At 36.9% G+C, this 21,424-nt stretch overlaps 4 protein-coding genes and 2 pseudogenes across 6 annotated transcripts; 2 read left to right on the forward strand and 4 right to left on the reverse strand.

Annotated features, from left to right (window-relative positions):
• The first annotated feature begins 230 nt into the window (after positions 1 to 230).
• LOC104703327 (uncharacterized) lies at positions 231 to 1,575 on the forward strand. Its single transcript, XM_010419333.2, has 2 exons — positions 231 to 703; positions 1,071 to 1,575. Exon 2 carries the CDS (start codon positions 1,110 to 1,112, stop codon positions 1,389 to 1,391), a length of 282 nt encoding a protein of 93 aa, XP_010417635.1. The 5' UTR covers positions 231 to 703; positions 1,071 to 1,109; the 3' UTR covers positions 1,392 to 1,575.
• On the reverse strand, positions 1,566 to 2,875 carry LOC147941902 (wall-associated receptor kinase-like 22 pseudogene; annotated as a pseudogene). The gene has a single exon (XR_015561403.1). The product of XR_015561403.1 is annotated as a wall-associated receptor kinase-like 22 pseudogene (transcript).
• Positions 2,876 to 2,987: 112 nt separating this feature from the next.
• Positions 2,988 to 4,045, reverse strand: LOC104705087 (wall-associated receptor kinase-like 22 pseudogene; annotated as a pseudogene).
• A 341-nt stretch (positions 4,046 to 4,386) lies between these two features.
• Positions 4,387 to 7,311, reverse strand: LOC147941903 (wall-associated receptor kinase-like 10). The gene is made up of 3 exons (XM_087457497.1): positions 6,181 to 7,311; positions 5,948 to 6,067; positions 4,387 to 5,835 (listed from the first exon to the last, which is right to left on the reverse strand). Exons 1-3 carry the CDS (start codon positions 7,163 to 7,165, stop codon positions 4,592 to 4,594), a joined length of 2,349 nt encoding a protein of 782 aa, XP_087313623.1. The 5' UTR covers positions 7,166 to 7,311; the 3' UTR covers positions 4,387 to 4,591.
• A 661-nt stretch (positions 7,312 to 7,972) lies between these two features.
• On the reverse strand, positions 7,973 to 10,411 carry LOC104703329 (wall-associated receptor kinase-like 9). Of its 2 annotated transcripts, XM_087457266.1 has the most exons (4): positions 9,747 to 10,386; positions 9,488 to 9,616; positions 8,692 to 9,402; positions 7,973 to 8,621 (listed from the first exon to the last, which is right to left on the reverse strand). In XM_087457266.1, the coding sequence occupies exons 1-4, from the start codon at positions 10,360 to 10,362 to the stop codon at positions 8,518 to 8,520; spliced, it is 1,560 nt and encodes a 519-aa protein (XP_087313392.1). In that variant the 5' UTR covers positions 10,363 to 10,386; the 3' UTR covers positions 7,973 to 8,517. The 2 variants fall into 2 exon arrangements, with proteins under 2 accessions (XP_087313392.1, XP_010417637.1); XM_010419335.2 differs by having other exon boundaries at positions 7,973 to 9,402; positions 9,747 to 10,411.
• Positions 10,412 to 10,635: 224 nt separating this feature from the next.
• LOC147941904 (nudix hydrolase 3) lies at positions 10,636 to 16,295 on the forward strand. Its single transcript, XM_010419336.3, has 22 exons — positions 10,636 to 11,131; positions 11,214 to 11,314; positions 11,590 to 11,769; positions 11,847 to 11,924; positions 12,108 to 12,204; positions 12,291 to 12,424; positions 12,608 to 12,689; positions 12,805 to 12,891; positions 12,995 to 13,101; positions 13,311 to 13,482; positions 13,564 to 13,817; positions 13,920 to 14,001; positions 14,109 to 14,174; positions 14,356 to 14,433; positions 14,532 to 14,627; positions 14,718 to 14,824; positions 14,904 to 15,072; positions 15,198 to 15,281; positions 15,419 to 15,513; positions 15,605 to 15,695; positions 15,793 to 15,939; positions 16,039 to 16,295. Exons 2-22 carry the CDS (start codon positions 11,250 to 11,252, stop codon positions 16,090 to 16,092), a joined length of 2,325 nt encoding a protein of 774 aa, XP_010417638.1. The 5' UTR covers positions 10,636 to 11,131; positions 11,214 to 11,249; the 3' UTR covers positions 16,093 to 16,295.
• Positions 16,296 to 21,424: the final 5,129 nt, after the last annotated feature.

The following is a 21,424-nucleotide window of genomic DNA, read 5'->3' on the forward strand; positions in this document are numbered from 1 at the left end:
CCAAACAAATATAAAGCTCATTAATAGCCCAATAAGGCCCACTCACTTTACTAATTAGACCAAACTCTAAACAAACTCTGATTAGGGAGGGTTATTTGTTGTCGGTATTTTAGCAATCAATAATATTCTTTAAGATACTTTGACATTTATAAATCAGAGCAATTATTAATTATCAGTAAACGGTAGTCATGTAATGTCGGTCGAAGACTTAGAAGCCAGCTAGAATCAGTACATAACAAATAACAACTCCCACATCATCGATCTCTCTCATTCAAAGCAACTTTAAAGTACTTTAAAACACAAGCAAAGTAGTAAGTGGGAAAATAACAACTCAATTCCTCAGACCAAACCCAACAGTCAGTCAACAATTGCAATTCTCTCTTTTTTGTCAACAAAATCTAAAAAAATCCTAAATTTGCGGTGTAAATGTAACGGACTGTGTTCTTAGAAGAACCCCGCGATTACCGGCGAATCGGCTCCTTACTCTATTAGCCGTAAAAGTAACTCCACGCAGACGAGATCTACGACGATTTGGCCACTCCGCGGAAGAAATATATTTTGACAGCTGAAAAACAAAAAAGGAAAGATTTTTCCAGAAAATTTAGGTCTTTTTGTTTTTTTTTTTTACTTTTGAGGGTCGACGGAGCTGGAATCAGCTATTCATTCTTATTCTCCAGATCCATAATCGTTTCTGTCTCACACGGTTCGTTATCTCTTTCCCTGATTCCATCTGTTTCCTTTTTTTTTTTTTTGCCTTCTTGTTCTGAGTTTTTTTTTTTCGTATATTAGTTCGATTTTTCTCTATATTCTTCGTGTTGTGATAAATGGATGATTACGATTTACTAAGCTTGTTTTGTAATGCCGAATGAAACATTAATCTCGTCTTCAAAATTGTTAGCCTCGTCGGCACAGATCAGAAATTCTCAAGGAATTGGTTTTTGAGAAAATTGGCATTAGTTTTGTATATTGATGGCAAAATTTACAATTTACATCAACCCAAGAAGCTTCTGGTTTTTGTTTGTGCTGTTATGTAATATGATGAATTCTAACTCATTTGTCACCCATTTCAGGCCGGTGTTAAGGTAGTAAGATCGGTCTTTTTATAAGCTATGGTTCTTGATGGGATTGTATCATCACCATTACGGAGGCCACATGCGCTAAAGAAGCAATGGGATGACTTGGGTAGCTGCTCTACTGTTGTTCAGAGGCATCGTTTCCTTTTGACTGCTATGCTTCTTTTGGCCTTCCTCTGCACCATTTATATCTACTTTGCCGTCACACTAGGCGCTAGGCCCTTGTCCTGTTCTGGGATGGCTGGTAAGGAGAAGGCAATTTGTCAAATGGAACACGTCCAAGCCAGTTTCTCCAAAGGAAAACTTAAATTCTTGTAGAGTCTCAGCCTAAGCTGATTGATTTATAAACATCATTTGTCTCTCTGTTGCAATGTCTGTCTGTGTAAACGGCCTAGAGAATCTACTCTTACCTTATTCTACTGGGATTATGTCCCAAGATTCACAATTATTGTACAAATCTGAATCTTCTGTAATGGGAATATATGCTACAAGTTTTTGAGAATTGTCTTTTTTTCTTTGTCATCATTATCTTGGATTGATGCAGGATATGACATTGAAAAGGGAAACAAATGAACAACACACTTTATACATTTGCAGTGTTTCAGGTTTCATCATCACCATGTTTGTCGAGGAACCAGTGGTTCAACATCTAACTTGGGAGATAAATCAAAGAGGGAAGCTGGAGGAGTCATGCTGACGCTCCATGAATCATCCATGATGATTTCCATGGCAGTTTCTTCTTCTTCTTCTTCCTCCTCTTCGATATGTACCTTTAAGTCTTCAGGAGATGAACGGATCCTCTCAAGCTCAATCGAAACCTCTCTCATATTTGGCCGTTTCTTCCCTTTTAGACTTAAACACCTTCTGGCAAGTTTTGCCACTGCCAACACATGTTCCAACTTGCAATCTTCTTTGATCCGAGAATCAGCAATATCAAGAACTCTGTTCTGTTTCATGGCCTCAATGAAATGAGACGCAAGTCCTCTGTTTTCTTCAGGCCGCATTACAGAAAACGGTTTTTCTCCAGTAATGAGCTCAACCAAGACGACCCCAAAACTATAAACATCACTCTTATCCGTAAACTGGCTAGTTTGAAAGTACTCTGGATCCAAGTATCCAAAAGTACCTGCAACTAGAGTTGTCAAGTGAGTTTGGTCTACGTTTATAGATCTCGAGGTCCCGAAATCTGATACCTTGGCTCTATACTTCTCATCCAAAAGTATGTTTGTGGTCTTGACATCTCTGTGATAGACCGGAGTTGATGCAGCCGAGTGTAAGTAAGCAAGTGCTCCTGCAATCTCAACAGCGATGCGCAATCGTACATCCCAAGTCATTGAGTAATCATCAGAATCATCGTGAAGCCGCTTGAATAGGTCTCCATTTGGAATATGCTCATAAACCAAGATAGGGACCTCTGTTTCGAGACAACACCCCATGAGTTTGACAATGTTTCTATGGTTAACCTGCGAGAGAACACCAACTTCATTGATGAACTCCTCAACTTTGTCTTCATCCAAAACCTTAGACCTTTTCACAGCTAACAATTCGTCCATCTACCAACATTCCTTTGTAGACAGTGCCTTGACCTCCTTGCCCAAGAACCCTGTTCTGGTTGAAGTTATCCGTCGCTTTCTCCAGCTCTTTTGAGCTAAATATCTTCGTTTGTAGTCAACTGTTGTTTCAACAACAAGCCTCCATTACGTTTAAAGAGCATCCTCTTTCGGATAATCTTCCTTCTCTTCTTAATGAATTTGATCAATCCCCATATCCCGAGAACCAAGAACAACAGTGCCAAACCTTGAATCACAGGCTTGATCTTCTCTGCTTCTTTGGGCTCGCACCTCCACGATCCAGGAACATTCACACAAGTTTGCTCTCCACAGCTGTCTCGTCCTTTTCCTTCCTCACATTCATCAATGTCTTAGACACAAGAAAACAAAAAGCTGAATCATATTCAACAGAGCCGTGATCATACGTTATCTAAAACCTCATTGAAGGCAATTAGACGAAGAGAAACCTATAAATCTTACCAATACATCCACCAGGAAGATATGGATTCCCTCTGTAACCAATGTCATTGCAGTAACAGTTGCTGTAACCAAACCCAGAGAAGTAACCATACTCACAAACACAGCTTGGTGCACTCGTGTAAATCCTAGTTTCCGTTAAATTCACACAACCCACTGGTTTCGTCAACCGAGAATCCGATGTATCAAAGTACCAACCAAGCTCAATCACAGTAAACCCATTAGTATAAAACTGCTCCGGCTCTGTAACATTCGCCGGAGAGTAAGTCTCGTTCGTCAAGAAAGCAACTTTACAGTCACCACCGGAGCTTTCTAGGTTGACGCCGATAACTTGTGGTTTATCCGCCTGAATCTTCGCTTGACAACATCTGTAACCACCGCAGATCTTGTCTGAGTCTAGACGACTCTTGTTTCCGTCGCAGCTTGGATTCGCATCCTGTGATCTGAGATTCGATGTCTGTAATCAATGCTCTGGTGTCACAACCTACTGAGACGAGACGATTCGAGTCGGTGATGAAAAAGGGGCTTCCTTTACCGGTGAGGTTTAAAGGAAGAGGCTTTACGGGTCCTTGAGAACAGCCGGAAGAAGTCACCGGAGATTTGACGTGTACAACTCCGTGGGTACTGTCGATGCTATTTCGAGGAGTGATGCTAACTAACTCTCTGTTGATCTTAGAGAGGAACGGAGCTATGGTTTTACTTGTACCGGAGGAGGTGGAGGTGTTACAGACAACCTCGTACCAGTCGTTGAGATAACAGTCTCTTCGTCCGATTCCAAAAGGGAAAGGAATCGAGATTCCTCCACAGATTCGATCACATGAAGTTGGAGATGGAGGCTGAGCTGTCGTTATCAAAGGGCCGCCATTGATGAACAGAGTTAGGCAAGAGAGAGAGTAGAACACACAGAAAAAGTCTCCCTCTCTTCATTCTTTTTTGGTTTTTTTGGTAATGATTGTTGAGCCGCCTCGTGGGACAACGAACAAAATTTTGGTCAACTCATTTGTTCAAATCAATTTTATAATTTCGTAATTTTTGAATACGATTTAACTATCATTTTCTTTTCCAGATGATATACCAATTTATTATATAGATTATTAATATTAGGAATATGACTATTCACCGAAAAAACGCAAATCATTCATGTGTAACATCATGCAATCAAAAAGTTGACTATCTTACCATAATTTTCATATTGAATAATTTAGAAAACAATGTCGACGGTTTTATGTTTTGGACAACTTTATCTATACAAATGCAATGCAGATAACAAAAACTTCGGTAAATTCTGTAATATTTGCCAAAATATTTAAACAGACTATGAACTTAATTTTGAAGTTTACAGTACAAATTAAAGTGGTTACAAACAGATCCGTTAATTAACACAACTTGACGAGTGAGTGACCTTTATAAAAATACTTTCACAGGTAAAGACCAAGACCGAATGTAAAAGCAAAGACGTGAGGTAACAAATTCGTTTGCATGATTAATATTTTACAGCGTCTGAAGAGGAAACAATGGTGCAACATCTGACCACGACGAAGATGATGTAGCAATATTGCTGTATTGAGATGATGAGGCCGCAACAGTATCATAGTTTCTCGACTCTACCTCTTTGTTAACTTGCACCAAATTTTCTTCTTTCTCTTCTTCGTTTTCGCAAACATACTCATATGGCAGCTTAGCTCCAGGACAATAACAAATCTTCTCCAACTCCATCGATACTTCTCTCATACTTGGTCGTTTCCTTCCCTTCATATTCAAACACTTTGTTGCAATTTTTGCTGCTGCTATCACTTGATTAATCTTACAACCATCTTTTATTCGAGCATCAATAATGTCAGAGAGTTTGTTCTCTTTCACTGCAAGCGTAAAATAAGTTGAGAGAGTCCTATTTGCTTGAGATCGCATAAAAGAAATAGATTTTTCTCCGGTGATTAGCTCCGCTAGCACGACTCCGAAGCTATACACATCACTTTTGTCTGTGAATTGGCTCGATTGGAAATACTCTGGATCCATATATCCCACCGTGCCTGAAACTACTGTCGTGAGGTGGGTATGATCCACGGTCACTGTTCTTGAAGTGCCAAAATCAGACACTTTGGCTCGATATTTCTCATCTAACATTATGTTTGTAGATTTGATGTCTCTATGATAGATTGGAGATGATGCAGCTGAGTGCAAGTAAGATAGAGCTCCAGCAATATCTAAAGCAATGCGAAGACGCACTTCCCAAGTAGTCATCGTGTAATCATCAGAATCATCATGAAGATGCTCAAAAAGATTACCATTAGGAATGAATTCGTAGACGAGAATAGGGACATCTGTCTCAAGGCAACACCCCAAGAGTTTTACGATGTTCCTGTGATTGATTTGTGAGAGAATGACAACCTCGTTGATGAACTCTTCTAGTTTGTCTTCGTCAACAACTTTGGATTTCTTCACTGCTACGATTCTGCCGTCGGCAAGCATTCCCTTGTACACTGTACCTTGACCTCCTTCGCCTAGTATTCTGTTTAAGCTAAAGTTTTCGGTGGCTTTTTCCAACTCTTTTGAGTTGAACACTCTTGTATTGTCGACGTTGCCTTCGGTTGAAATCAATTGTTGTTGCAACAATAAACCCCCATTACGCTTAAAGAATTTCTTCTTTCGGTTTAACCTCCTTTGCCTTCTAATAAATTTGTATAACAAATATATTCCACCAACGAAGATCAATGAGCCGAAACTCGTGCCAATCCCTACAAGTCCACAAAAGAAAAATGAATTACAATATACTAATCACTATTATTATATAAAAAAAACCTTCAGATGTATGCGAAAGTAGTTGAGATAGAAATTTGCATGATTTACCTATAGCAAGTGGTCGATTATTTGTGTTCGAACACCTATAACCTCCGTGCAAATTGACACACTTGCCTCCCGGACAGACGTGTTCTTCTCCAACAATGCCTTTTAGGCATTCATTAATATCTGTTTAAAAACAAAAATAAATGAAAATGTTATTAAACAGTGATCGCACTTGATATAGAAAACTAGGATAAGAATATAGATCTATAAGCACAATAACTTAATTAATTATATACCTTTGCATTCGCCAGGTACATATGGGTTGCCTTCGTAACCACGAGAGGAAGAACATGTTGCATAGGCATAGCTTGAAAATATAGAGTCGCAAAGGCAACCTATTCCGTATTCCTGACCGTAATATTTTCGAATTTGGTACTGGTCTACACTTACGCATCCCAGAGAGCCTATGAACGACGAATGATTTGCCGTATGGATGAACCATCGTAGGTCAACCGTAACATATCCTTTAGCATAAAGGCTCTGCGGGTCAGATCCATTTGACAAAAAGTATTCCTGGTCAGTTAAGAATGCCACTTTGCATCCCCTCGATAGCGTGTTGTTATCATCTATTTCCACACCAACAATCTGTTGATACATATCGGGCATGCTTGCCTTGCAGCATCCAATACCGAGGCAGCTTGTATCATTCATAATGGAGATTTTATTACAAAACTCGGACCCGCGATACTCGCGATTCCTATTATTACAGTAGACTCCCGCGAGATAATCATTTATCGGCATATGTTGTTTTGTGCTGCAAGTAGACTGGCACCCCACAATGCTTGGCTCGACATTTGTCAACGATGCCGTGTTGTTGCAGCCAACCGCTATGAGCACATTATTATCGCCAACGTAAAAAGGGTAACCTGTCAAATTCAAAAGTGATCCAATGCCAAGCTCTTCTCCGCCACTTGAGCATCCCTTTGAAGTTATAGGGTTTTTTACGCGAATTGATCCGTACCCTAAATCAGAGAAGTGGCGAGACATATCCGAAAAAGAGATACTCACAACTTCCTTGTTAATTATGGAAAGAAAAGGAACAGAGTTGTTAACACATATAATTTCGTACCATTTCTCGAGATAGCAACCCTTTCCGATTCCAAATGGGTAGGGGATGTTGACTCTTCCACATTCCTCAGGACAAGAGCGAACAACGGTGAGATCGAGGATGAGCAGGAGATACAAGAGCATCAAAAGGGAGCAACTATTTTTAGAGCTCATGTCTACGATCTGCTCAAGAAAAAAACTAAAAGCAGAGACGGGTTTTGTAATGAAGAGCAGAGGAGAAAGGTTGTGTTTAATTAGTTGCCTAGTTGGTCACAGCAATAAGTAGTCTTCTTCGTCTTTGAATTTTCGCTTCTTTGTTTTACGCTCAAATCAATAGTCTTATTTTTGTAGGCCTACTGAAAGCATGTCAGTGACGTGCATCCTCCATGTTTGAATTTCAGTATTTGATTCGCCTCCGTTAATTTACGAGAAAAGAAAAATATACATTAAGATTCTTGCATGCTATTGCAAGATATTTTCGGGAACATTGACTGGTTTAGGTCGCGAGGTTGAAAACGTGGATATAGCTGTCACAATCCATTATGGATAAAAACGTGGCTGATAAAATGTAGGAACCATAGGAAATTAAAAGTCTTTTTTTTGTCAGGTTATGAAAAGTTTAGTTAAGATATTTGTATGAGTAAAATGTTTTTCAATGATTTTTTTTTTTTTGGTAGTAATATTTTTCAATGATTAGTATATGCTTTGGACATGAATACATACTGACATAATACATATGTGAGAACCATGTGCAGCGAACAAAAACTTGTGAAATATACGTTAATTCTCTAGTAATTATTGCCAAAAAAAAAAAAAAATTATACGATCAAAATATGAATCTATTCATTCAAGACAAATCGAGAGATTAAGATCACACGTTTAGTGTTTTCAATTAAGTTATTCTCAGTTTTCAGTCAAAACAAGGATGCATATAATGTACCAAGGACTTTTTTTTGTTTCAATATAATTTAACATTCATTATAAAAATATATATATATAAGTACTCTTACGTTTTCTGTTCGGAAGTCTATAATACAGAGTGGATTATACAAACGAGATCTATCACTATACACCTGACAACATTTATAGAAATAATTATAACAAACAAAAAACAACTGAACGTAAAAGCAGAGACTATACAGTCATCTGCGAGGTTGGGGTTTTACGTGTCTGACAAGAAAACAATGGTTCAACATCTGACCACGATGAAGATGATGCAGCAACGTTGTGTTGCGACGCTGGTGCGGTAAAATTCACGTTTTTCCCTGATGCTACCCGTATTTTCAATTCCAAGGCTTCTTCCTCTTTCTGATCTTCCTCGTTTTCACTAACATACACAAGTGGTTGCATGTCTCGAGGAGACGAACGAATCATTTCCAATTCCATAGACACTTGCCTCATGCTTGGTCGTTTTTTCCTCTTCAGATTCAGACACCTTCTTGCAACTTGTGCTACCGCCATGACTTGCTCCAGCTTGCAGTCATCTCTTATTCGGGCATCGATGATATCTACGACTTTGTTTTCCTTCACTGAAATATTGAAATAAGTTGCCAGTGTTCTGTTTTCTTGAGGTCGGGTGAAAGAAATTGGTTTTTCTCCTGTGATGAGCTCCACCAACACAACTCCGAAGCTGTAGACATCACTCTTATCAGTGAATTGACTTGACTGAAAATATTTGGGATCTAGATATCCCGCAGTACCTGAAACAAGTGTTGTAAGATGGGTATGATCCTCAGTTACGGTTCTTGAAGTACCAAAATCGGACACCTTAACTCGATATTTCTCGTCCAACATTATGTTTGTAGATTTGATGTCTCTGTGATAAATGGGAGCCGATGCGGCTGAGTGTAGGTATGAAAGAGCTCCTGCAATCTCTATAGCCATACGCAAACGCACTTCCCAAGTGGCCATCGTGTAATCAGATGATTCGTCATGGAGATGCTCGAAAAGATTCCCATTGGAAATAAACTCGTACACTAGAAGAGGCACTTCCGTCTCAAGGCAACATCCTAAGAGCTTCACGATGTTTCTGTGGTTGATATGCGAAAGAATGACGACCTCGTTTATGAATTCTCCTAACTTGTCTTCGTCCACGACTGTAGATTTTTTTACTGCCACAATGCTACCATCGACTAACATACCCTTGTACACTGTACCTTGACCACCTTGTCCAAGAACTCTGTTTTCACTGAAGTTTTCGGTAGCTTTCTCCAGCTCCCTCGAAGTAAATACTTTTGTCCTCTCCACGGTGTCTTCCGTTGAGGTTAGCTGTTGTTGCAACAATAGACCTCCATTACGTCTGAAGAAATTCTTTTTGCGATTGATGCGCTTTCGCCTTCTAATAAACATGTATAACCACACACATCCTCCAAGTAACATCAACACGCCTACAACAATAAGGAGTACCCCGACTGCAAATCACATAAGAAGAGTTAAAAAAATCACCCGAGATTAGTAAATAACAATATATATTATTAAATAACTGCAGTGACCTACATATATTAAGCGAAGCTAGACCAAAACGATAGTAGTGGCAACGATGGCCTCCTTTGGAATTCTCACAAGGGTATCCCCCACAGTATATAGGATCCCCTTCACTATTGTACTCTTTGCATTCGTTGATATCTAAATAAGTATAAATAACAAAATTAAAGAGATGCAATCTTAGTTATATAATTTGAAAAAAGGGAACAGGGGAAACAAAAAAGATGAACATTAATGTTAGATCATGACAAAAGAAAAGTTCCTTAATTACCTTTGCATCCATCCAAGAGGTAGGGATTACCTCTATAACCCTCTGTGCACCAACAACTTGCATAAATGATACCAAAGTCAGTTTTATTGTGGCATGTGCAGCTTGTATTTTGAGAGGATAAAACTTCGCCAGTGTACTGTAACTTATTCTGGCTGCAGCCTAAGGAGGTAATGAGTGAAGCATTCGTAGTTCGGAAGGACCATTCAACCTCTAAGGAAGCATACTGTTTAGCATGTAACCACTGCGAATTTCGCTGGCCGGTCGAATTCAAAAGCAATCCAAATGCTTGTTTATTGCTGGAAGTAACAGGGCTTTTGATGTGAAGTGACGCATGTGACACGGACATATCATAATATTGTCTAGGGAGAGAGATTTCTACAACCTCTTTGCTGCTAACAGAAAGGAATGGAATCTCCTCTCCGGAAACAGTTTTGCATTCAATCTCGTAGCCTTTGTCGAGGTAGCAACCCTTTTCGATTCCAAATGGGTACGGGATCTCGATTTCTCCACAGTAGTTTTTACAATATTCCAAAGAAGTGAGAGCAGCTGAATCAAAGATCAACAAAAGTAGCATAGAGAAGAGAATCAAAAGAGAACAACTTTTACTAGAGCTCATGTTTATGTTTGTGAACTGCTCAAGAAAAATTTTCTTCGTATTACTTACTATTTGTAAGGTAAATAGTTGCGTTTTGCCAAATATATATCTCCCAATTAATCAAATAAGTTGTAAGGTGTAGAAAGTTACACGCCATAAACACAACATAGAGAACATAGAAACAAGCCATAACACCCTAGTTTTTTTCCTTACCTAAATCGACCCAGCCTTTATTTTGGTTAGGTTTACGTACGTAGAACATAGAAGAAACATGTCACATGAGTGAGTACCTTTGAATCTCACCCCATTATTGTACTAGTGCCTAGTGGAAGTGTGCCCAAAAGTCTCCGGAGATAGAAATGCCCACAAGTTGAATTTGCATTTCTCATCTGTTTTTGCGGTGTTAACATAACAAAATACACTTCTATTACACTATAGATAAAAATTGGCTCAGCTTGCCTCGGCTAGCACGACCGACTGCACGAGTATGTCACAAAATCTTCTAAATGGGCAAATCAAAATCTAATCCTAAATGAACATGTGGCTAGAAGATGATCCAAAAACCTTTTTGATAAAATCGTTTTCACCTGTCATTACCAATGTGCCTAGGATTATAATTAAAAATAGCTGCTGACATATTCATATGTCTCTATAACATTAATAACTAAAGTTAAATTGCTAATTGCATGAATATGAATAATCGGGTTGATCATCTCTTGACCCCTCGGAAAGTGTTTTAGAGGTGTCAATTTTGAAGAGGGGTCCGGTTCATTCAGTGAAGCCAAAAAAAGTAAGCAAAGCTCCCCTCCTTGTTTTTTTTTTGACGGACATTTATAATCTCTTCTATATAAATTGGGCACTTTTTTCACCAGTTTACGCCAGAGTCACGGAGAGAGAGAGAGAGAGCTATGGCGGAGGAGCACTTTGACGTTCTGACTAAATCCGGTGAGAAGACCGGTGTGTCCAAACCCAGGCATGTTTACTGTTCATGTAATTTCCCTTTCTTGTTTTCCATGGAAAGTGCCCAGAAGTCGGATTCGTGCATTCAGATATGATTTGGATTGAATCAAACTCTTGTTTTTACATTGAAATTTTAAGTCTTTGTTAGAAAGAGTCGGCCTTTTTTTTTTAGGTCAGTCTGAGTAATTTCACAATCCGATTTTGGGTATTAAGCCGACGCTGATGATATTTGGGACTGTGTTCTTTGATCAATGCCCTTTCGTTGTTAACCTCAGTTCTTCCTTGTAGGGGAGCGATTCACCGAGACGGAGATTACCATCGTGCAGTTCATGTCTGGATCTTTGTGGAGAGCACTCAAGAACTACTTCTCCAACTCAGAGCTGATGACAAAGATTCATGGCCTGGTCAATGGGACATTTCAAGTGCTGGCCATATTACAGCTGGTGATCCATCACTTATATCGGCCCAGTAAGTAAAGCTGATTCTGCATTCTGCTTCTACTTCTTCTATCCTTTTCACTAAAGTTGGCTGTCCCAATTGTGTAGGCGAGAGCTCCAGGAAGAGCTAGGTGTTAAACTCCCAAAGGATGCATTTGAAAAGATTTTCGTCTTTCTCCAAGAATGGTGTGTAGTGTACATTCGATTTCTTGGCCTATGTCTCTCTGTCTTTTAAATCTTTTGTTTCAAGACTCGGTTTGTTGTTGAAAGTGATTAGCGTGATTGATATGCGCTGTGACTTTTTACTCTTGAGTTTCACGGAGATCCTTATCAGACAATGTGTTGCTTTTCTTTTGTGTGCTTTTACAGTGTCACAGACGGTGGGAAATTCATAAATAATGAGTTCAATGATGTGTATCTTGTTACAATTCTGCATCCAATTCCATTAGAAGCCTTTACACTTCAAGTAAGAATTTTTCTTCTCCGGCACTGTAAGTTTAAGTACTATACGCTACTTAAACTGTCCAATCTCCTTTTTCTGGTTTATATTAGGTAGAGGAAGTCTCTGCTGTAAAATACATACCTTACGAGGAGTACAGAAACGTTCTGGCTAAGGAAGATCCTGCTTATGTGCCATATGATGTAAATGGAGAGTATGGAAAACTGTTTGACATAATCAGACAGAGGTACATTATCACTTATTGGTCTTTTCCAAGTTTTTTCTTTTTCATTTTTGCTCATCTCTGATATATTCCATGATATAGAAGAAAACATAATAAGATTTTTGTGTGACATATCCATTGCTAAGCTACTGGTTTTATATGGAAATGTCTATCTTACATAGAGTGTTTCTTTTGAGTTTGCTGAAGGTGCCAAGTGAACAATGAGGCGCGTAGTTTATCTCTGCAAAAGCAACTTCAGAGATACTCTCCTGTCACCCTCGAAGCAAAGGTATTAATTTGTCACATATGTTATTGTGACTTCTTTGTTTCATATTACCAAATAAATTGTATTGTTTCAGTCCATGAATTTTTTTTGCATTTTGACACTTTTCATTTATATGCAGTTGACAGAACTCTCTGAAGCAGATCAGAAAGCGTTGGGGCTGATTGTGAAGGCTGCAAAAATTATGGACGATATATTTTATGAGCAGGTTGTGTGGATCTGTAATCCGAATTTTCTTTTCTTTGTTTGGCTGTGGGAATGAAATCTCATGATTGATCTTAAACTAAATTTGATAACTTATCCTTAACCAGGTTTGGAACAGCAATCCAGCTCTAAGAGATTGGCTGAAGGATCATGCCGATGCATCAGAACTGGACAAATTGAAATGGGAATACTTCCTGATCAACAAAAGTCCATGGTGATTATTATCAAACTGGCTTTGTTCTAACATCTAAATTCTTGGAAAGGGTTGGGATTCATCAACGGAACTTGTGCAGAATTTAGTAATTTGTTAATTAAAAGTTGCAAAAGATGTTGTCCTGACAACATATTGTATCTTGTGTGTCAACGTCATTACGATTAGGAGAGAACAGTCCAAGAAATTGATGTTTCGTTTATTATTTGCAGGTCGTCTCTTGATGAAAATGAAGCATTCTTGAGTACAGCAGATTCAGCTGTTAAGTTGCTTCCTGAAGCAACAAAATCCATTGCTGGCTGGAAGGGTCTTGAATATAGAGCAGCCTTTCCAGTGACTAAACCACCTGGTTCAAATTTCTATCCTCCCGATATGGATAAAACGGTAGACATATTTAATGTTTCTTTTCCATTTTTTCGTCTGATTCCATACCCGTTGTAAGAAATGTGTTTCCTATATCTATAGGAGTTCACCTTATGGCTCAATGGTCTTACGGAAGAGCAAAAGCATGCTGCAACAGGATTTTTTAGTGTTATAAGAAGGCGAAGTGAAGCTAATCTAGATGCTCCTCTAGCTGATCATCTTGCCAGCAGCACAAAGAAGAAACCAGACTCTAATTCCGATCTATATAGTATTCCTTATTCAGAAATTTACCGACCTTTCCTTACGAAAGCTTCTGAACTTTTGCACAAAGCTGGGGGCTTGGTCAGTTCGCAAAGGTATATTCCATACAGTTTCTTACTTTTACCATATAAAATGTATTATCCCGTTCGAGTGGCTTAGTATATATTGAAGTTCTTAACTACTATGATTTCCCATAGTTTGAAGAAGCTGCTGCACAGCAAAGCTGAAGCCTTCCTTTCAAATGAATACTATGAGTCAGACATCGCATGGATGGACTTGGTAACTCTCTCTGTCTATTTTAATAGCCCACAATTTCGCGTTACAATTATTATCAGTCTTGCACTATGATATTGAGTCTCTTTGCTTCGTCTTATCATACTTTGTAGGATTCAAAGTTGGATATCACCATAGGTCCATATGAGACGTACGAGGATGAAATCTTTGGGTACAAGGTAAGAATTTACATAACTTGTGCTTTTGCAGTGATGTTCTTATGTTGATGCTCGCAATCCTCAGCTTTTCACTTGTACATTAACTTTCATGAAATGCCACTCTATTTTACCATTTAGTTTCAAATATGATTGGTTCGTTGCATTCTATTTCTCTCTAATCTGTATCTGTTTTTCATCTAAGGCTACCTTTGAAACCTTCATCGGTATTCGAGATGATAAAGCCACAGCTGATCTGAAACTCTTTGGTGACAATCTCAAGGTACTGTTCTTTTCGCAGCTGCGTCAATCAAAGTTGCATTTGTTCACGTTTTCTATTTTCTTTTTCTAATATCGTTTTCTTTTTCTACTTCTCGGTAGCTTTTGGAAGATAATCTCCCACTTGACAGTGTATACAAATCAAAAGATGTATCCGCTGCTCCTATTCGGGTCATCCAGTTGATTTACAATTCCGGAGTAAGTTCCCCTCAGCATCCATCTGAGAGCGGGAAGGGAAAGAAATGTATTGCATTTATTCATGGTTCACTTGTTTCTTGATTGTGACAGGATGTGAGGGGTCCTCAGACAGTAGCTTACAATTTGCCAAACGATGAGAAAATTGTGAAAGATAGAGGAACATCAATGGTTATGTTGAAAAACGTCCAAGAAGCAAAGTAGTGTTCCTTCTTCCTCCATATTTCTTCTGTAAACGGTGACACAATTACGTCTAACGCACGCCTTTGTCTTTTCCAGGTTTGAACATATTCTCAAGCCTATAGCTGAAATCACAATCAGCAAGGAACAGCGAGGATTAGTTGATTTTGATTCTTTCTTCACTCACACCATCTGCCATGAATGCTGCCATGGCATTGGTCCTCATACCATAACACTTCCTGATGGCCAAACGTCTACAGTGAGAAAGGTCTTACTTCTTTCTGCAAGAATCCAGACATCTAATTAGAGTCTTTTGTTCTGCAATCACTTACCAGCCACGAAACAACTTGAATTTTTACCTTTTCATTGCCCTCGTCTTTTCCTTTGATCTAGGAACTGCTAGAAGTCCATTCTGCAATGGAAGAAGCAAAGGCGGATATAGTTGGTCTTTGGGCACTGAATTTTCTCATCACCAAGGTCAGTGATCAACTTGACTAGTAAATTTGTTCATCTAGTTTCAATTTCCAAAACCTTGATTCATCTCAGAGTCATATTCTCTGGAATCCGTTGTCTACTCGATTGATCCAAAGTGTCTCCGTTTTGTGATACAACAGGGATTGCTTTCCAAGAGTATGGTGGAGAGTATGTATGTTTCTTTCCTAGCTGGATGCTTTAGATCCATCCGGTTTGGTCTCACAGAAGCTCATGGGTAATGAATGATATAGGAAAATCTCTGCCTTAGATAATCCACACTCTATATGTATAGTTCCTTACATTATTATTATCTCTATTGGCTTCAGGAAAGGGCAAGCATTGCAATTCAATTGGTTGTATGAGAAAGGAGCCTTTGTTTTCCACAAGGACTCGACCTTCTCCGTTGATTTCGATAAGGTATCCCATCCAAGTTCTTGTTTCTTCCATGAAGAACTTTCTGATTCGTCATATCGAAACACTCCTGAATCTTTTTTGTTTCTCTCCGCAATTAAAGGTCGAAGGTGCGGTTGAGAGTCTGAGCCATGAGATACTAACCATTCAAGGAAAAGGTGACAAAAACGCAGCAACATTGCTTCTAGATAAGTACTGCACCGTCACCGGACCGTTGAAAACAGCTCTGGAGAATCTCGAAAGCGTAAAGGTACAATATCTCATCTTGAAAAAGCACAAAAAAGAGTTGAGATTTTCCACATGAATGATAGAATGATGTGCGTTCCATGGTTTGTTTTTGTGTGTTTAGGTACCAGTGGATATATCTCCAACATTTCCATTAGCAGATGCATTACTTAACTGAGAGAGTTGTCTCAAGCAATGATGTTTCAGTTGCAGCTGAGATTGTGGTTCTACAAATAAAAGAACTCAGATGATTCATTTGAATGGTGTGTTGTGTTCTTATAAGTTACAATTCTTAAACTAAGTTCTTTTTCTCATAACAGTTGGTCTCCCTTAAGTCCATTTTGTAATATTTTACATTCAAATGGAACAAAATTTGCTACATCTACACGACAAGGCGGCCACAGGATTCTTTCTTTCTTTCTCCTGAGTTTGTTTTGTATAGCTTTGGGGGCTGAACTGGAAATTGGATGTAGCCCCATATCAGGAGGTACATTTATCTTCTTGTCGGATTCAACTATTAGTTGCGCCGTGATAATAAAGGCCAGGGTGATTTGAAAACTCCAATGGATACCCAGTAAGTTAATAGTGTCTCTCTACTAAATGAAGTTTTGATTGTAAAGATCTGGTTTACATTTTTGTTATGCTAACTACAAACATCTTATTTCTTCTTTTGAATTCAGCTTGAGAGCAAAATGGCATACGCAAAGTAGTAGTGACCGTGTGCAGAAGAAACCGATAGGATCTTTGTCTGATGATGCAAACGCTTTGCTTCGTCCAGCGAAAGTTAAAGGCGTTAAAACCTAAAACATAGGCGTTGATAGCTTTTACTGCTATAGCACACGAATGTAAACAACAGAAAAAGAGAACAGAGACAACCAGGAATGAATAATTTTTCTATTTTTTATTAGTAGAGAGACACTATTAACTTACTGTTTGTGGAAACTTTGAACCCACAAATGACACTTCGAACCTAAATTAGTAACATATTTTAATTTTGTCTACTCAAATCGTCGATAGATATGCTTCAACAATTGTAACGGTAGATTTTTATGGCGGTAAACTTTTTAGCATTGTAATTTTTGAAATATCGTTTACGTGAGAAACAAACCTCCAAAATTGTTTGTTTTTCTTACCAAAAAAATAAATAAATTGTTTGTTTTCTCAGAAGACATTATGAGAACATGTAGGTGTAGTTGATTCACGTATTTTATATGATTGAAATATCTGAATCTGAAGATCCAAGATATACAACGTATCCTCAATTCGTTGTAAGGAACTAGTCATTTTCCTAATCTTGATGTGTATTTTGTGTGTGTTTTGGGTGTTTGGGGGTGTAATTTATAGGATTGTTGGTATATATCTAATTATTGAAAGGAATAACTAACTAGTAAGAAGAAAGATATAATGATGAATTTTGAAGTTTTAGATAGAATATGGCTAATATTAGTAAAATCATATCCTCTCTCATCACTTATCCACATAAAATTCTAAACCAAAGTAAACAACAAAAACAAATATATCAGCAATTAATGAATTAATTCTTGCAACTTCAGCTTGTGTAATATTCTCTAGATTAAAAAAAGAAAAACATAAAATATGATATTATTTAAAATAAAGACTTAATAAAGAATCAAATCTAATTAGGATAATATGGTGCTGAAACTGGTCAATATATTGTTGGATACTAGACAAATACTTTTAAAAATTATACAAATATCATTTTTTATACTTATTACAATGGAGAAAATATATAACTAGAATTTAACATATAAGAAGATATACAATTTTTTTAATGTAAATAGATATTCAAAATAAAAATAAGAAGAAAAAAACATAAGTAAAATACAAGAGTGGGTTTAGGGGTGGTTCATGAAGTTCATAATATGTACATAAGGTTTGATATGTCCGGAGTTCCAAACAATGATATGTACTTATCTTTGAATCTATATGGCCCTCTTTTGATTTTTTTTTCTTTGGTAGGGGGCGAACGACCTCTAGCAGTGAGCATGAGTTGGTCGTCAGCATTGTTTTTGTTAAACACCAAATTCCTCCATTCTACGAAATCCCTAAAATTTTTGATCGCGGGCCCATCTTTTTGAAGCATGTAACTCAAATATATCTTGTATCCCATTTGGTTCAAAGTTTCGATGGTGCCAATAAAATCTTTGTCAGACATTATCACAAAGATTGGGGTCGGTGGTTCATGTATCATAGCGTAATGAAGGAGATCTTCCTTCATTTCTAGATCGACCACATCCCGCATCTCTTCTTCTCCATCTTCAAGATCTGGAACAAAAAACAGAAGGTAAAGATTGTTAAAATAGAATTGTAGAGTGTTACAAATGGGAATGGTTCCAGAAGTGTTACAACTCGGATCTAACTGTGAAGCTAAAGCGAAGAAAAGACATTAAAGACTACTGGATCATTCTTTGTGACAAGGATGAACATAGAAGCAATGGGGGAGGAATGGCGGTTGATTACTACCCTGAGGACAAGGTAGCTTTAAAAGGGTGAGTAAGGATATGTGTGGAAGTATTAAGCGAGTTGAACTTCTCTTATTAGAGAAGACACTATCAGCAATAATGAATTGGGTAAATGTCATGAAAACCCACTTTGAGTGTGAGTTCTATCACAAAAACCCACTTTCCACTCATGTTATACTTTTCCAAGTTTTTTGCTTATGTGTCCACTTTCCTTTTACATTTTTGCCCTTACTAACAACTTACCTCTCTTTCTCTCCTTCTTTTCTCTCTTTTTCTCTTCTTTTTTGTTGTTAACACTTTAACAAAGTAAAATATATTTATTTGTTATCATAAAACAAATTTTCTATTTATTTATATAAAATATGTTATGATTATATATTTTCTACATTTTAAGATACATATTGCTATATTTTTTATGAATTTTTAGATTATACAGTATCCATCAGTCGTTGAACATTTGTTCAATTATAAGTGGATAATCAATTGCAGTATTGTTAATAGATAGTTACTTGTGTTTATTCATACAAAATATACATACATAAATTTGGTTAGATCTTTATCCATAACATATTATCCATAACACAACATAGACCAAATAAGTACAAAACCCTTTAATTCTAAATTTTAAATCCTAGAACATAAACCCTTGAACCTAAAACCAAAACTATTCACTTTTTTTTAAAAAAAACAAAGTTTAGTGGATAGAAAAACTGTGGATAGGTCTCCATGGATTTACAAAGCATATCTAGACATTAAGCTGAAGAATAACAGTTGAATGGTGGCTATGGATGTGATCATGTGGATATTTTTTTGTGGATACCAATGTAGACAGACCAAAGAATCATCATACAACATCCACACAATTAAATCCATAGACACCATGAGCTCCTTGCTTCATATTTTGTGTTGGTCCAGAAACATATACACTCATAAGTGGTTAATAAACAAAATAAAAATTAACAACATTGATTTATTTAGAACATTGAATATCAATCATGTGGATTAGTAGTTATGGATACTTATCTTATAATATCTTGTTCATTCTTTACATGAGCAGAAATTTGTCCAAGATAAATTAGCCACATAGATCAATCATGTTTAGGGTTTAGGGTTTAGGGTTTAGGGTTTAGGGTTTAGGGTTTAGGGTTTAGAAGTCATGTCCAAGATCAATCATGTTTTTGTACTATTTTTCAGCTAGAAGTAGGTATATTAGAACTTAGAAGTGTCACTAGAAGCATACTACACAATAAACATGGTCATTATTAATCTCAAAGCCTATCCACCAAATTCTGACCACGTGGACAAGCAATCCAGATGAAATTTATTGACAAGTTTGTTGCATGTTCAAACATCACTATATTTTAGCCACTTAGATGTCTTTTAGCCAAATGTTTTTGTACTATTTTTAAGCTAGAATTAGAGATATTAGAACTTAGAAGTGTCACTAGAAGCATACTACACAACAAACATGGTCATTATTAATCTCTAAGCCTATCCACCAAACTCTGACCACGTGGACAAGCAATCCAGATGAAATTTATTGACAAGTTTGTTGCATGTTCAAACATCACCATAGTTTAGGGTTTAGACTTTAGATGGTATATAGATTCAATGTCTATGTTTTGAGTTCAAGTTGTATTGTCTAAGGTTCAAGGTGTAGGATTTAGGGGTTAAGGTTAAAAGTTTAGGTTTAGGTATGTGGATGATGTGTCTATATTTTTAATTCATGGTTTAGGATTTAGGGTTCAAGGTGTATGGTTTAGGGTTTAGGATTTAAGATTTAGGGTATAAGGTTTACGTTTTTGGGCTTATATGGATTTAGTGTCTATGTGTGTTAGGATTTAATATTTAGGGTATAAGGTTAACTTTTTTTTGTTTGTCAACAACGAAAGTTACTAAACTTAAAATTTAGTATGTTTATCACCAACTAAAGTTACTAAACTTAAAATTTAGTAATGAAAATGAAAAATAAATGTTAAAGAAAAAAAATATTAGAAAAGAAAGAGAAAGGTTAGAGAGAGAGATGAAAAGGAAAAAAAAAAGTAGAAAGAGAAAGTCACTAACCTTCTTGTTAAATTTGGATAGCATTCAGCTTCGAGCTTTCAACTATACTTTGGAAACCCTAAACCCTAAACCCTAAACCCTAAACATGATTGATCTATGTGGCTAATTTATCTTGGACAAATTTCTGCTCATGTAAAGAATGAGCAAGATATTATAAGATAAGTATCCATAACTACTAATCCACATGATTGATATTCAATGTTCTAAATAAATCAATGTTGTTAATTTTTATTTTGTTTATTAACCACTTATGAGTGTATATGTTTCTGGACCAACACAAAATATGAAGCAAGGAGCTCATGGTGTCTATGGATTTAATTGTGTGGATGTTGTATGATGATTCTTTGGTCTGTCTACATTGGTATCCACAAAAAAATATCCACATGATCACATCCATAGCCACCATTCAACTGCTATTCTTCAGCTTAATGTCTAGATATGCTTTGTAAATCCATGGAGACCTATCCACAGTTTTTCTATCCACTAAACTTTGTTTTTTTTTTTAAAAGTGAATAGTTTTGGTTTTAGGTTCAAGGGTTTATGTACTAGGATTTAAAATTTAGAATTAAAGGGTTTTGTACTTATTTGGTCTATGTTGTGTTATGGATAATATGTTATGGATAAAGATCTAACCAAATTTATGTATGTATATTTTGTATGAATAAACACAAGTAACTATCTATTAACAATACTGCAATTGATTATCCACTTATAATTGAACAAATGTTCAACGACTGATGGATACTGTATAATCTAAAAATTCATAAAAAATATAGCAATATGTATCTTAAAATGTAGAAAATATATAATCATAACATATTTTATATAAATAAATAGAAAATTTGTTTTATGATAACAAATAAATATATTTTATTTTGTTAAAGTGTTAACAACAAAAAAGAAGAGAAAAAGAGAGAAAAGAAAGAGAGAAAGAGAGGTAAGTTGTTAGTAAGGGCAGAAATG

The sequence above is a fragment of the Camelina sativa genome, chromosome 7 (genome assembly GCF_030686135.1).
Source record: "Camelina sativa cultivar CO46 ecotype springtype chromosome 7, ASM3068613v1".
Taxonomy (NCBI): domain Eukaryota; kingdom Viridiplantae; phylum Streptophyta; class Magnoliopsida; order Brassicales; family Brassicaceae; genus Camelina; species Camelina sativa.

Coding starts and splice junctions, on each gene's coding strand:
- LOC147941904 (XM_010419336.3), top strand. CDS start 11,250: ATGGCGGAGGAGCACTTTGACGTTCTGACTAAATCCGGTGAGAAGACC. Junction 12,690..12,804: donor CTGTCACCCTCGAAGCAAAG/GTATTAATTTGT, acceptor ATTTATATGCAG/TTGACAGAACTCTCTGAAGC. Junction 12,892..12,994: donor ACGATATATTTTATGAGCAG/GTTGTGTGGATC, acceptor ATCCTTAACCAG/GTTTGGAACAGCAATCCAGC.
- LOC104703329 (XM_010419335.2), bottom strand. CDS start 10,362: ATGAGCTCTAGTAAAAGTTGTTCTCTTTTGATTCTCTTCTCTATGCTA. Junction 9,617..9,746: donor CCTCTTGGATGGATGCAAAG/GTAATTAAGGAA, acceptor ATACTTATTTAG/ATATCAACGAATGCAAAGAG. Junction 9,403..9,487: donor TCTAGCTTCGCTTAATATAT/GTAGGTCACTGC, acceptor TGTGATTTGCAG/TCGGGGTACTCCTTATTGTT.
- LOC147941903 (XM_087457497.1), bottom strand. CDS start 7,165: ATGAGCTCTAAAAATAGTTGCTCCCTTTTGATGCTCTTGTATCTCCTG. Junction 6,068..6,180: donor TGTACCTGGCGAATGCAAAG/GTATATAATTAA, acceptor GTTTTTAAACAG/ATATTAATGAATGCCTAAAA. Junction 5,836..5,947: donor TAATCGACCACTTGCTATAG/GTAAATCATGCA, acceptor GTGGACTTGTAG/GGATTGGCACGAGTTTCGGC.
- LOC104703327 (XM_010419333.2), top strand. CDS start 1,110: ATGGTTCTTGATGGGATTGTATCATCACCATTACGGAGGCCACATGCG.